At 40.1% G+C, this 13,454-nt stretch overlaps 1 protein-coding gene across 1 annotated transcript in view; it reads left to right on the top strand.

The window, feature by feature from the left end:
* The window catches only part of SLC25A32 (solute carrier family 25 member 32), a 334,318-nt gene extending 333,526 nt beyond the window's left edge, over positions 1–792 (top strand). Inside the window, exon 7 of the mRNA XM_044065682.1 lies at positions 51–792. Coding sequence (XP_043921617.1) covers positions 51–177 — 127 coding nt within the window. The 3' untranslated portion in view covers positions 178–792. The remainder of the gene's footprint in view (positions 1–50) is intronic.
* The last annotated feature ends 12,662 nt before the right edge of the window (positions 793–13,454 follow it).

Below are 13,454 nucleotides of genomic sequence, written 5' to 3'. Positions count from 1 at the left end.
TAATCTGAATGTTCATGTGGTGTAATGATGCTCATGCTTATTCATTATAGGAAAGAAGGTGTCCATGGATTTTACAAAGGAATTGTTGCCAATATTATAAGAGTGACCCCAGCATGCTGCATCACTTTTGTTGTCTATGAAACAGTCTCTCAGTTTCTGCTTGACTTTCGAAAGTAAGGACTGTACTAGTGGGAATTTTGAAGACGAGATGAATACCAGAAATCAGCTGATTGCCAAATTGGCATATTAAGATAAAGAACTGTTCATCTCAGTGGACCATTTCATTACAGAAGTAATCACTTTAATAATGTTCTTGTTTGCATCAGTGACTTGCATATTAAATGATGATTATCTATTTTTTTTTTTATTTTTTTTTTAAGAAATGCACTTAACCTCATAGATTTTTGCATGTCTATTTATTGTCATGGAGAACAGTTTAAAGTCTGACTTTATTTTAAATGTCAAATATGTTTCATTTTATTATTTAGAGTTAGTTGTAGTGAACTTGGTAAAACTGTAACTATCTGGTACTGTGTCCCAGAGGTGAAAGGCATTTAACTAATCTATATGGCCATGGTGAGAAACCTGGCGTGTGAAAAGGCTAAAAATATGAACTTTTCTGTTATTTTGATGGACAGAATATGCTTAAAGAAAGCAGGACAGCTACAATTTAAATGTTACTACAGTTTTATTTATTTTTTAGGGTTGATTTTTTGATCTTATTTTCTAAGTACAGCAATTACAGACTGCCTTGTAATTGATGATTAAAAGACATCTTTTTACAAAATCAAATGTCATTTTAATGTGGGTTACTCATGTTTTCTTGAAAAAATTGTCTTGTTTAAACAATATGAATTGTGTCTTTTACCTTTGTGTGTTTTTTTGATACCTTTATATTATAATTTAATAATGTAACACAACTGAAAAGCTCAGAGAAAACTAAATTAAAACAAACTCACTGCAGCAGAAATAAAGAAATACACACTAGATGGAACAGGTATTAAGCGCTTTCGTCCTTTAATGATGCGAAGCACTTCATCAGAATACAGTAACAAGGAAAAGATGCTGTAGGTGTACATGGTAGTATACTTATAAGATTGTCTGCAACCAAAGAAATGAAGATTTTTAAAAAAATACAGTACATTAACCAATATACAGAATAGAATTCTGAGTAGCTATGGTAACTAGCTTGGCCTGTTTATAAGATATACATATGTATGAAAGGGAAGAACTTTAGGTAAGCCAGTGTAATGCACACTTTATGTTCTCATTAAGACCAGGAACAGCCTCAGCATTCAGCAGCAATTGCCATATAATTTCTCTGACCTGTAAGAGATTATTACAATCACCAAAAAACATATCAGCTTGTTCAAGCACAAAGAAATGAGGGTTGTCATTCATTTTTTTCTGTTGGAGTCTTGCTAGAGGAATTATGAGACCTAGTATCCTAAGAAATTCCTTTGCTGAGACAAATTCTGTGGAAAAACTCTGTAATAAATCGAAATACAGATTGTAACTTATTTATTAAGAAAGGCCCTTTGAACTGAGATATCTAAGAGACATTTCCTGTGAGAAGGAGTTAGACAAGACTTTTGGATGTTCTTTTGGAACCCCAGTCTGTGAGATCTCTTCCCCAAATGGCAGACAAGCAAGTTGTCTAAATAAGGAAAAAATTGAATAACTTGCAGACTGCAATAGACTGTCCCTGGAGCTAAACACTTAAACACTGTTTGAGAGATAGGTAACCCAGAGAGTAATGCAGATGACTAAAAGCTTGATCCAGACACATAAAATCTTAAATGTCTGAAAAGTGGATCAGTAGGAATGTGAAAAGCATTTTTTTTTAATCCAAGTTCACCAGAAAATTTAAATGGAGAATGGGAGGTAACAGATTGTCAAGAGATAGCATTTTGAACTGGGGTACTATTGTGAACTGGTTTAAAGAGAAAAGACACAGAACTGATCTTCATGAAGCTTCTTTCTATGGCACCAGAAACATTCTTAAGTAAAACCCTTCTCCTAACTAAGGAAGAGGGACCACTTCCATTACTCCTTGAGTCAGCAGTTTCTGAATGGCAATAGGAAAAAGAGAAATTTAATATATTGGATGAGGAGAAATCCCTTTAAAAGGAGGGAATTCCCACTGCCATTAATATCAGAGCCCATGTATCTGAAACTGTCTGTTGCCAATGACAGAAAAAGAGGTTCAGATTTTTTGCGAAGGATTAAAGGCTTGCCAGGGTGGAAAGGGGGTGGATTTCAAAGATTGTCATTCAGACTTGTTGGACTACCCTTTATTATGGAGCAACCAGCTTTGTTCCTGGAACTTCCCTGTCGTTGCTTTCTAAAAGTCTGCTTACCAACAGCTTGCTATGTCTATGTTCTGCTTTTTGTAAAATGTTGTAGAGGTAGCATTAAAACCCTTAAACTTGGAGAAGGAAGGCTGGAAAACCTGTGAAATTCCCTAAATTAGCTTGTCTATCATCACACTTTTAGGGACATCTACAGCAGCTGGTCCAAAAACTACCTTTCTGTGTAAGGAAAATTTTAAAATTTCAGCTTTAGCATCCTAGGAAGGTTTCTGTTATGCAACCAAGCAAACCTCTTCACAACAGTTCCAGTGGTAACAGCCCTAAAAGTGGCATCAGCCAAATCATAAGTACATTTCAGAGTGGGTAGCCACTTGAGTCACAAAAGCAATCAGATTATACAATTTCTTTTTTCTTTAGGCAAGGGAAATGATGCCATAATGTTCATCATGCTCTTTAAAGAGGCAAGCTTTAACATATGAACTTTACTAATGAGAATTCTAAAAATAACTGTTGCAGAAAACTACTTTTCCCCCCAAAAGTATTAAAAGCTTTTCCATCCTTATCAAAAGTGGAGGGATTGGCATTAACCAGATGTTTAGTAGCAGCTGGGTTTACTGGGGAAATCCCTGCTGTGTCTAACTTGGGTTAGAATATAAAAACTTGAATGACTAAGGAATTTTATGCAATCTATCTACTTTCTTGAGGGCAGCAGGCTGGCTGTTAGGCAGGTTGCAGGATGTAATAAATAAATTCTCCAGTGATGGAAGAGCAGAAGGGAACTGACTGTTTAGGAGATTCCAGTTGCAGTAAATCATGATAATTCTTATTATGTTCCTACTGAAACAACTCAATGTCATTATGTTCCCACTGAAACAACTGATTCATTCTAGAAATTGTTTCTGAAAAAGAGAATCCTTCACAGGGAGTAACAGAAGCCACACTTTACAGAAACCTGAGGAGAAAACAGTTGTCGCCCCTTCACAATCGTTTTGTGGTTCAAACTCTTGAACATTCTCTGAAAATGAAGAATCCATTTTTCTTTTTCCAGAAACAGCAGAACTATAAGGGTCAAAAAACTGAACTAAACCCTTGGGCTAAGCCCAACAAATCACTCCTGTCCAAAGTAACTAAGACAGAAGACTTTCTACTTCTGTGCTTCTTTCTGACATTAATTTGTAAAGAAGCAGACCCACTTTTGGCAAGCAAAGCCTCCCTAGGGAAAGGCAATCCAGTCTAGTTAAGCAGAGAGATATCCTCTGCTCCATTTTCCAAGGCTGACAAAAGTGGTTCTCCCTAGCCCCCAAAGAGAACTCCAACAAGCAGAGAGGATATGTCTAATCCCCCTAGTCCATGGTGGCTCATTAAATTTGAGTGTGCATGTGTGTGTGGTAAAGCCAAAAAAAGATGATTCCCAGGGAAGCCTGGCAGCAGTAGTTAGTAAAACAGGTAAGTAGTTAAAAATCACATTTTCCTCAAAAATACATTGAAAAGAACTTTAAATACTTACTCCAGCTCTCAAAAGTAAATTAAGATAACTTGTACCAAAGGAAAATTTTTAACTATTAAAAATCTCCTGAATAGAAGTTACTAAAACTTGCCTAATAGACCATAAAACCACCTTTTCCTTGCTTAAAATTATGCATTTTTCCAAAAACAGAAAGTTCAGTTTCTGTCATTAATGTAAAAAATGGAGGTTTATTTTTGAAGGGAACTTATTTGTCCATCAGTGGAAAGCATCCGCTGACCATCAGTCTTTAAACCTGGAAGAGGAGTGCTCTTCATCAGCAGGAAAGCTCTGACATCCAAATCAGTCTTTCTTCGGCTCAGCTGAAGCTGATTAATGTATGGGAGCAATTGAAAGTGCTCTAGAAGCTTTAGAAGCTGGTCAGTTGTATCCTTAACAGGATATAACCTGTATTGCTAAGGCTACTACAACAGTGATTAATATGGTGAGCATCTGGAGTTCCCCTAGTTTGTGAACCTCCACCACTGTGTCACACACAAAATCAGAAAGAGGATGTGTTCTTGTGCTGCTTACCTTTTTCAGGGAATTACTGTTAGAGTTAGTAAATGTTTTTTGTTAAATGACACAGTCAGTGTAAAAGTAGTATGATTCCTCAAATTGCAAGACTGTATTTTTCAAGTTATCTCAAGGCTGTTGGAATACTCCTATACCATTTGATAACTAATACATTCCCTGTCCCTTTAAAATTAAGAGATGAAGCTTGGCAAGATTTGAAAAAAAAAAATCCTCTCAGAAAGTTGAGTAGAGTTGCCTTTCCTTGAGACTTTACTAGGAGGCTAGTAAGGAGGTCTAAAGCCATTTTTTTAAATAATTAACAAGTGAACCTACTAGGCAACTGTATACAGTTCTTAGGAAAATTGAATCAACAAATGATAGCTTTGAAAATGTTGTTCACCTTGTTTGCTCTAGCATAGACTAGATCCAGGCCTGCTGAATCTAGCTTTGTTTATATGCTTGTTGTTTGTTTGCTTGTTATTTCCCTGGAAGCTAATTCCACCAACTTCTCAGCGCTTCTGTGGATCACTAGTGATATCTGCATTGCTTACTGTACTTATTTCCTTGTTTCACTTGAAAGAAAGTTACTGTTTGTCGTTTTTGCATTTAGTTACTTGTAACACATTGCACTCAAGTTACCTGGCACTTGCTCACTAAAGCAATTATATAAGTCAGCACTAAAAATTAAAAGCACTACACCCTCACTCCCCACTGGCCCTTGTTTTCAATTAAGGAATTCCCAATATTATTCTAGCATGTCCAAAGGTCAGTTGTCAATCTTCTCTCCGGTCCAGCTGGTGAATCTGGGAATCTTGAGGCAATGTTATAACTGCCTCATGTACACAGACAACCCTCTCCTCCTCCCACATAACACAAATACTTGAGAGATGCAGCTATTTAGCCAAACTGGAGGCTGAGCTCTCTCAACTCAGGACTGGCAAGACCAGACAGGAGGAGAAGGCAACTACACACACCACAAAACCAGCCTCACATAATGCTACCACTCCACTGAATCAAACACATAAACACACAAAGACATACTGAGGCTCTGAGTAAAATTTACCTAAACAGCAGAGGCCTCCAAAGCAGACACCCAAACAACTGCTACCTCAAGACACCCCACAAGCAACACATAAACCACAAAAGCAGTGTGCAAAGCAGTCACAGCCCTTAAGGCCAAATACAACACCAAACATACTTGTCATAGGTGACTCCATAGTCAGACACACTGACGTCCCACTCACCAGGCTGAACAAGGAGAGGGTCACAGTAAGCTGCCTATCTGACGCTAGAATCCGCCACATAACACAAGCACTGGTCACTCCATGGCAAGTACAAATATGACACAGTCATTGTCCATGCTGGTGTGAACGACCTGAGACCTGGACTACATGAAAAGAGACATAGAGGAGCTCTCTGATTATGTAGCCCAGGCAGGTATGACCCTAACCCTGAGCAGTATCCTTCCTTCACCAAGAATGATGCCACAATATAGAGACAAGATGATCAGCTTTAACAGTTGGCTTAATGTCTGGTGTCATTCAAAGGGGATCCAGTGTCTGTCTGCCTGGGATGACATGCTTGACAAGCCACGCTGCTTGCACCTGTCACCCCTGGGATTCCGGATATTGGCTAAGGCTCTTGCCACCCCATAGTGCCTTTTTAGGCAAGGCTCAAATTCTAAACCTACCACCCTAGAAAACAAAATGGGAAGAAACTGAGGGTAATGCTGCTCAATGCCAGAAGTCTAAATCTCAAAATGCACTCGAGGCCCTTCTCAGTATGGAGAACATCGATGTCTGTGCTGTAACTGAAACCTGGTTCAAGGCTCCTGAGAGCACCCGGCACTGTTAGGTTTTACCTCATATCATGCTCGGCCCCAAAACCCGGACCACACCACAAAAGGAGGTGTATCCATATTCATAAAGGATACCCACACCTCCAGGTTGGTGGCAACTAAGCTCGGAAACCGTCCAGGTGCAACTAACCATAGGCAAAACTGCTCTACAAATTGTAGCATGCTACAGGCCACCCTCTCAAACTCAGGAACCCCACACAGCCTTCCTGAAGACACTGGAGGGTATAAATGTATCTCCAAACACCATCATATTGGGTGACTTCAACTACCCGAATATAGACTGGGAACATTACTCAAGCCCTAACTTTCTAGCCCAACGGTTCCTGGAGTTCATAAATTCAAATGCCATGGAACAGCTAGTCACTGTTCCCACGAGAGGAGAAAATATACTAGATCTCATTGTCACAAACATGGGGACAAAATGCTCCACACGAAGTATATCCCTCATTGGTGAGATCTGATCATAAACTAATCTCACTGGAAATCCACATCCGCCCCACCCCAAACAAAAAAGGACCATAGTGAAGAACTTCTCTAAAGCAAACTTCACACTACTCATGACTGGTGTGGTATCCTTCAAGGCCCCTGAGCCAGTGGAAACCACAACCCAAGCTGCGGAAGCCCTTACAAATGCCTTCTATGAACACCTCCAGGACTGCATGGATCAGGCAATCCCAAATAAAACCAAGACTCTTTCCACAAAGGGCAAACGTCCAGTCTGGTGGACCCCAGCCATTAACAAACTTTACAATAAGAGGAGAAAGCTATTACATGATAGAACAAAATCCATAAAAGGGAAGTCACCCTGATCATTATTAGTAAAAAATACGAGCACTCATAAAATCAACTAAGGCCAATTTTGAGAGAAAAATTGCCATGGATTCAAAGGACAATCATAAGGCCTTTTTCAGCTATGTTAGGAACCTGGGTGGAAACTCCCAGATATGCTCAGAATTAGTCCAAAATGATACAAAATCACTGAACCCACAGACATTGCCAACATACTGGCAGACAGGTTCAGTGCAAACTTCACCCCTCTCCCCTAAAGGAGAGATAACTATCCCAGCCGAGTGTAGCCTCCCAGACATCTCAAATGCGCAGGTGAAAGCTGCTCTCTCTAAAGCTAAAAACACAGCATCAATGGGACCGGATGGTGTCCCCGGCTGTGTGCTACACGAGCTAAATGAGGAATTAAACCCGCATAAGGCAGCTGTTTAATCTCAGCCTTACCACAGGATACGTGCCCAAGGAGTGGCGTCGGCAACTGTTGTCCCACTCCACAAGGGCGGCCTCACGGACCCTGGTAATTACCGCCCATAAGCTTAACAAGTCTAGTCTGCAAAGCTATGGAGAGGATCATAATGGAGCTCATAAACAAAGATATAGGGGACTTGCAGACATTGGACCCGACCCAGTTTGGCTTTGTCAAGGGAAGATCATGCCTTTTGAACTTGGTCGACTTCTTCGAAACAGTCACCAAGGCCACTGATGAGGGAAGGGCAGTCCATACAGCCTACCTTGACCTTGCAAAGGCTTTACACAATACCCCACTCGGGTATTGTAGAAAAACTTACCAGCTTAAATGTAAACCCATATGTCACAAGATGGGTTGCAAACTGGCTTAAGGACAGAACCCACAGGGTTAGAGTTGCTGGCGCTGTGTCAGACTCCAAGCCGGTCACAAGTGGTGTCCCACAGGGCTCGGTCCTTGGCCCCCTATTGTTTGGCATCTACTTCTCAGAAGTACAGGCCAACATAGGAGGACTTTGGCTGACAAAGTTTGCAGACGACTGCAAACTGGGCGCCATAGTGGAAAGTGCATCAGACACGGATATCCTTCAGAAGGGACTCACGGAAACAGATAGCTGGTGCCAGAGCCATGGCCTGATGTTAAATGCCAAAAAATGTATAGTCATACCCTTCGGGAAAAACAAGGTAACCCCAAGCTACCATATAGGTGGCAATCCACTAAGCACAGAAGAGGTTATCGGGGACCTGGGGACCCAGGTTGACAGTGGCCTTTCTTTTGACACTCACATTGCTAAAGTGGTTAGAAAGACCTTCTACATTGCCCACCTGATCATGAAGGGATTCACATCCAGATCTAGTGAGGTTATTGTTCCCCTGTACTCTTCACTTATCAGACCAATGATCGAGTACAATGCCCCATTCGGGATGTATCTCACCCGACATCTGCAGCAATTGGAGAGACCCCAAAAGTTCCTCACCAAAAGGATAAAGGGACTCCAAAATCTGTCATATGCTGCCAGATTGAAGAAACTCCAGCTCTATTCAGTCGTGCTCAGAGGTGACATGTGCCTGACATACAAGGCCATGTCCAACCCGGAATTAATTTACATGCTCCACCTCAAAAAATCCAAATCCACCAAAACCACTAGAGCAAGCGACTTAAACCTTAGCACGGATATAAATAGGACATGCTGGAGGGATAGATTTATCACTCAGAGACTCCCTATGCTGTGGAATAAAATCCCGGTCCATGTGAGGCAGAGCACCTCGCTGACTCTGTTCAAGAGAAATCTAGACCTGTGGATGGGAGATCGTAGGTTTAGAATCATCTCTGTGTCACTGCTGGACAGAGGCACAACAAACTAATGGGCACAGTATTTTTTCATATAAGGGGTGGCGTAAGCCACAAAAATTTGGGCTAGGCTTATAAATGCCTTAGGGCAGATAGCCTAGTATAAACCTATAAACCTATGAACCTATTGCATCCAGATGGTGTCACTCTCTCCAGACATGTTTAAGCTGCCTTCACTGTACAGCCACCTTATTAATAAATGCATTTCCATCCAAAGGAAATCCTCATACAGAGAGAAGTCACACTTCCATTACTTCACTTCAGGAGGTATTTTTATTAGAGTTGGACAGACTGCTTCAAAAGCTGCCTTATCACGGTTCCCAATTGGAAAAATGGGTTCTACCAAGGGTTCTGAAAGATGTTTATACAATGAATATCATAAACATTTTATTATTTCAGCAATCATTACCTTTGTCAGGATCAGGTTTCATATGGTTCCACTACCTATGTTCTCTGTATATGGGGGGGGGGGGGGTTACACCAGTCTCACTACTGTGTTGTGATCATAGCTACCAAAGAATTAGAAGTTGTTTTACTTGCCAACAGTTGAATATTCTGACAGGTCTATGGACATTGCCAGGTTTCAGCTCTGTAACCCCTCAGAGAAAAACCCTGTAATAGCTGTTTGAACCCTTAGAGGTGACATTCTGGTGACACTAACTAAGGGATTATTTTATGCAGCCATGTTTACAGACCTTTCTAAAACATGTGATTATCCCTTCCATAATTCTCTCAACGTTAAACCATGCTGGGTATGAGGCTGAAGTAATGAATTGGTTTATTAAGTTGCTAGTTGTCTTCCTTATGTTTGAAATTGGATCAGCCCTGTAGCATTCCTGAGGGCTCAGTTATTGACTCCTTTGTATTCTCTATTAAAATCAAGGCTTTCCCTTCTATCCATCCACAAAATCTTTTTTGTATTTTTGCTCATGGGTCAAGGTGTCACATCAACAGCGACAATCATCTATAGCCTATGTTCGCACAGCCAGCTGCCTAGCCCTGCAGTGGTTATTCTTCCATACCACCCACAGGTAGACACTCGCATCTACTGCCAACTCAGTGTGCCTTGTCTGCCTTTTGCATGATTTCCCTTCTAGTCCATCAGAAATAATTGGGGTTTTATTAATTTATTCATTCATTGTTGACTGGATTAATCCCACTAGGCTAGTAACCTCTTTTCAGGGGATATTTATGCTACTAGGGGAAGTTTGGCCAGAACACTGGGGACTTCTGTACTCGGTGGTGGTGTGAGTGGGACCCATTTTGCATGAATACTTCCTGTTTCCATTCCAGACAGATGGAAAGAGAAGGAAGTAATGGAATGTTGCGAAAAATGGAGGAGAAAGCCATTGTCAAGACCAGAGAATGTGTGCAGGATTCTGAGATGTTTGAAAGAAATCTAATGGAGGTGAGTTGGCAAACGATGGATGTATAATTACAACCCTCCAGGTGGGAGAGTTGCTGGATGATTTAATTAAAGAAATGGTGATGCAGAGTGACCGGAGGAGGGGGGGGACTTTATGGAGAAAATACAAAAAGAGGATGCAGAGACAATTCTGAATAATAGAGGTGGGATGGAATGGAAAAGAAAACCTATGCAGAGAAAGTAAAAAAAAAAGGCAAAGGGGAGTTGCAGAAAAGAAAAAAGCAGAAGAAAATTAAAAACAGAAGTATGTGGTAAGGATTCAAAGTAAGGAAGACAAAGAAATGGGCAGGTGTGAAATGTGGGACAATTTAATAGCTCCTTTGTGTGTAAAAGCATGAGGTAAGAGCAATTATTCTTAAAGAGACATTTTGTGACCTACTTGAGACTGTGACCCGTGGAATATTTGTGATAAATGCATTTAACAGGGAAATTCCTGTACAATTTCAAACAGAGGTGGAAAGAGAGACTTTGAAAGGACATTTGAAAACTTTATGTACTTGACATTGCAAAAGTTTATGACAAAAGTGGTTTATGGACTAGTGGGTGGACTGTAATACTGTTTTAAAAATAGAAAAAGAAATATACGTATATCAAGCATGATAAATGTAGAGGGGAATAGAGGCAATGTAAAATACCAGGGAAAGCCCAAAATAAGTATTTTGTAGAAAAGGTGTGATAAAAGAAAATGCTATAGTTGATGCTATATTTGTGGGGAAATGGGATGTGATGCAAAAAATGTCAATTGAAATGTAAATGTAACAAAATTAGATATTTATGGATGGATTGTAAAAATGATGAGTAATGAAAAAGAAAAGAAAATGAACAAAGAGAAGAAATTTTAGAAGCAGTAGAAATAGAAGAATAAATAGATGAGAAAATAATACAGTTCTGAAATAAGTGATGAAGAAGACAACAACTGGGAGATAGTAAAAGGGAAAAAATAATTATATTGGAAAAGAAAATTTAAAGGGGTAGGTACAAAAGAAAAAAAAAAGGAAGGGAACTGGATGAAAAGAATATATACAGCTAATGGGTAAGGTGTCTGACTCACAGACACACAAGGTGCAGTGTTTGATTCTCACCTTTGGGAGGGAAATTGGTTAAGTTTAGCATGGCCCATTAAGGCAGCTAGCCTAGTAATTTGCTATGAACTTAGGAAACCATGAGATAAAAGAAAACAACAAATGTATAACAGGCAAAGGAATAAAAAGAATAAATGAGAAAGCATGGAATGAAGAGGAAAAGATTTCAGTAATACAGATCCTATTACTATGATAACATTTTATAAAAACTGGTCTGAATGGTGTTTACGGAAAATATTAAAATGTTTTTTACACTGCCAATATGATATGAAAAAAAGCAGAGAAAGAGAAATATAAAAGAACATATGATGCAGTGGAAGATTTAGAATATAATGATAGAAAGTACTTGAACAAAGAAAAATAATTATATGAAAGAAATTGAGAATAAATTCAAGAATTGTTTTATAAGCTAAGATATTTTTTTACAAGGAAAAAGAGAAGTATAGAGTTACTTAAGCAGATTAGTAAAGGAATATGGTAGTGCAATGAGAGATAAATATAAAAGGAGAAAGAAAACTGTAAAAGATTATGAATAATGTAGTACAGTATTTTCAAGAAATGTTAAAAGAAAAAAGAAGGCAGGGAAAAACCATGGAAATGAAAGATTTTGAATCAATGGTTAAGTGAAGAATCTGATGATGTCCTTCTCATTCTGCTTCACTGATGGGTTACGGATCCGATCCTAGGATCTGACACAGCTGCCCTCTACAGATTTCAGCTTCCAGGCTCAAGCTCTGCCCTTACTCATAATCCTCTGCCCTAGCTCAACCTCCCCAGATCTCGTTTGTCGCCAGTGTGTACAGATGCGATTTCCAGTGCACGAGAGGATAAGTGATTTCTTTAAAATTTAAACTAATTCTTATTTTTCTTTTAATAAGTTATACGTGTATTTTTTCCTCCCTATCTTTTTAGTGTATCCAAGGTTGTTAGGGAACTTCTTTCCTCCGCTTTCCTTTCCTTTTGGGCCTTGGCCCTTCTTTCCTGTTAAAAAAGAAACTTTCCTTAAGTAGTTTAGGTTTTTCTTTTAGTATAGACAAACCAACGGGTTTCAAAAGGTTGCCAAGTGTGAAAGGAAAATCCCACACTCAGACGCACATAACAGATGTATTTAATGTTTAGGAGTGGCCCACCTGGATTCCCCTTGTAGTATCTGTGAAGAGTTTAATCCCAGAGCCATTCAGGAGAGGAAAACCTAACTTATTCTGAAGAGCCTTCTGCCCGCTCCATTATCTTGTCCAGGGGCTCAACCTCCCTCAAAGGAATCACACTGCTCCAAAGCTAAAAAATGCTGCCACAAGGAGTCTAGGGTGTCTTCGGAGCCTCCAGCTAAGATTTCTAGAGATTCAGATCCAAGAATGTTGGCACCCATACCCATATCAACTTTCTCATAGCCGATAGACTTGACAGCTCCAAGTGAGCCTTCTTCAGAGCTGCTGTCTACCAAATCTCCGTTCCGTCTACTTTGTGGGATTCAAACAGATTGGATCCGGGCAGTCATACAGCTCCTCAGATCCACAAGCTCCTGGATCCACAGTCTACATTTCAATCCCGTAGAAGATCTGTTAGATCCATGTCTTCCACAGTTCTAATGAAATTTCTGTAACCCCCTAGGCACTCACGACCTTCTTCAGTAGCTTCTTCCAGATCCTCTAGAAGCCTGTACAATGACATGGACAAGCTGGCTAGGTCTGTTATCAAGGTTCAGATCCAGATGGGGGGTACTTCCAGCTTCTTTCTCTCATGGATCTGAGAGTATTCCTCTGACTTCTTTTGCCTCCTACTCCTCCAATCTGAGTTACTGTAGGACAGCAATCTTCCGAGGGATTTGGGGTTGGATCAGTGGACCATTGTTTCCTTGACACTGACCATGACCTTGACTACTTCTTCTCCGAGATCTTCAGATCAGAGTGAGTCCCAGATCTGAGGGGTGAAATTTGACTCCAGTTTTATCAGATATTTCCCTCCCTCTTGGAGCTTCGTCCCTTGATAGCATGGGTCCGGTTCTATCTTGGAGTTGGGATTCCAGTATACTCCTGTCTTCCTCTTTGGGAGCATTGGCTCCTTGGGAGTTCAGCAGGGTATCCCTGGGACCTTCAGCTTTCCAGGTTTTAGAAAAGGCTTTCTCTGTGAGCAGAGCACTGGACCCTTTGACTT

Source organism: Protopterus annectens, chromosome 3.part0 (genome assembly GCF_019279795.1).
Source record: "Protopterus annectens isolate FY-2018-M chromosome 3.part0, PAN1.0, whole genome shotgun sequence".
In the NCBI taxonomy this organism is placed as follows: domain Eukaryota; kingdom Metazoa; phylum Chordata; order Ceratodontiformes; family Protopteridae; genus Protopterus; species Protopterus annectens.
Note: the sequence above shows the minus strand (reverse complement) of the source record. Positions and strands in the feature narration are given on the sequence as shown.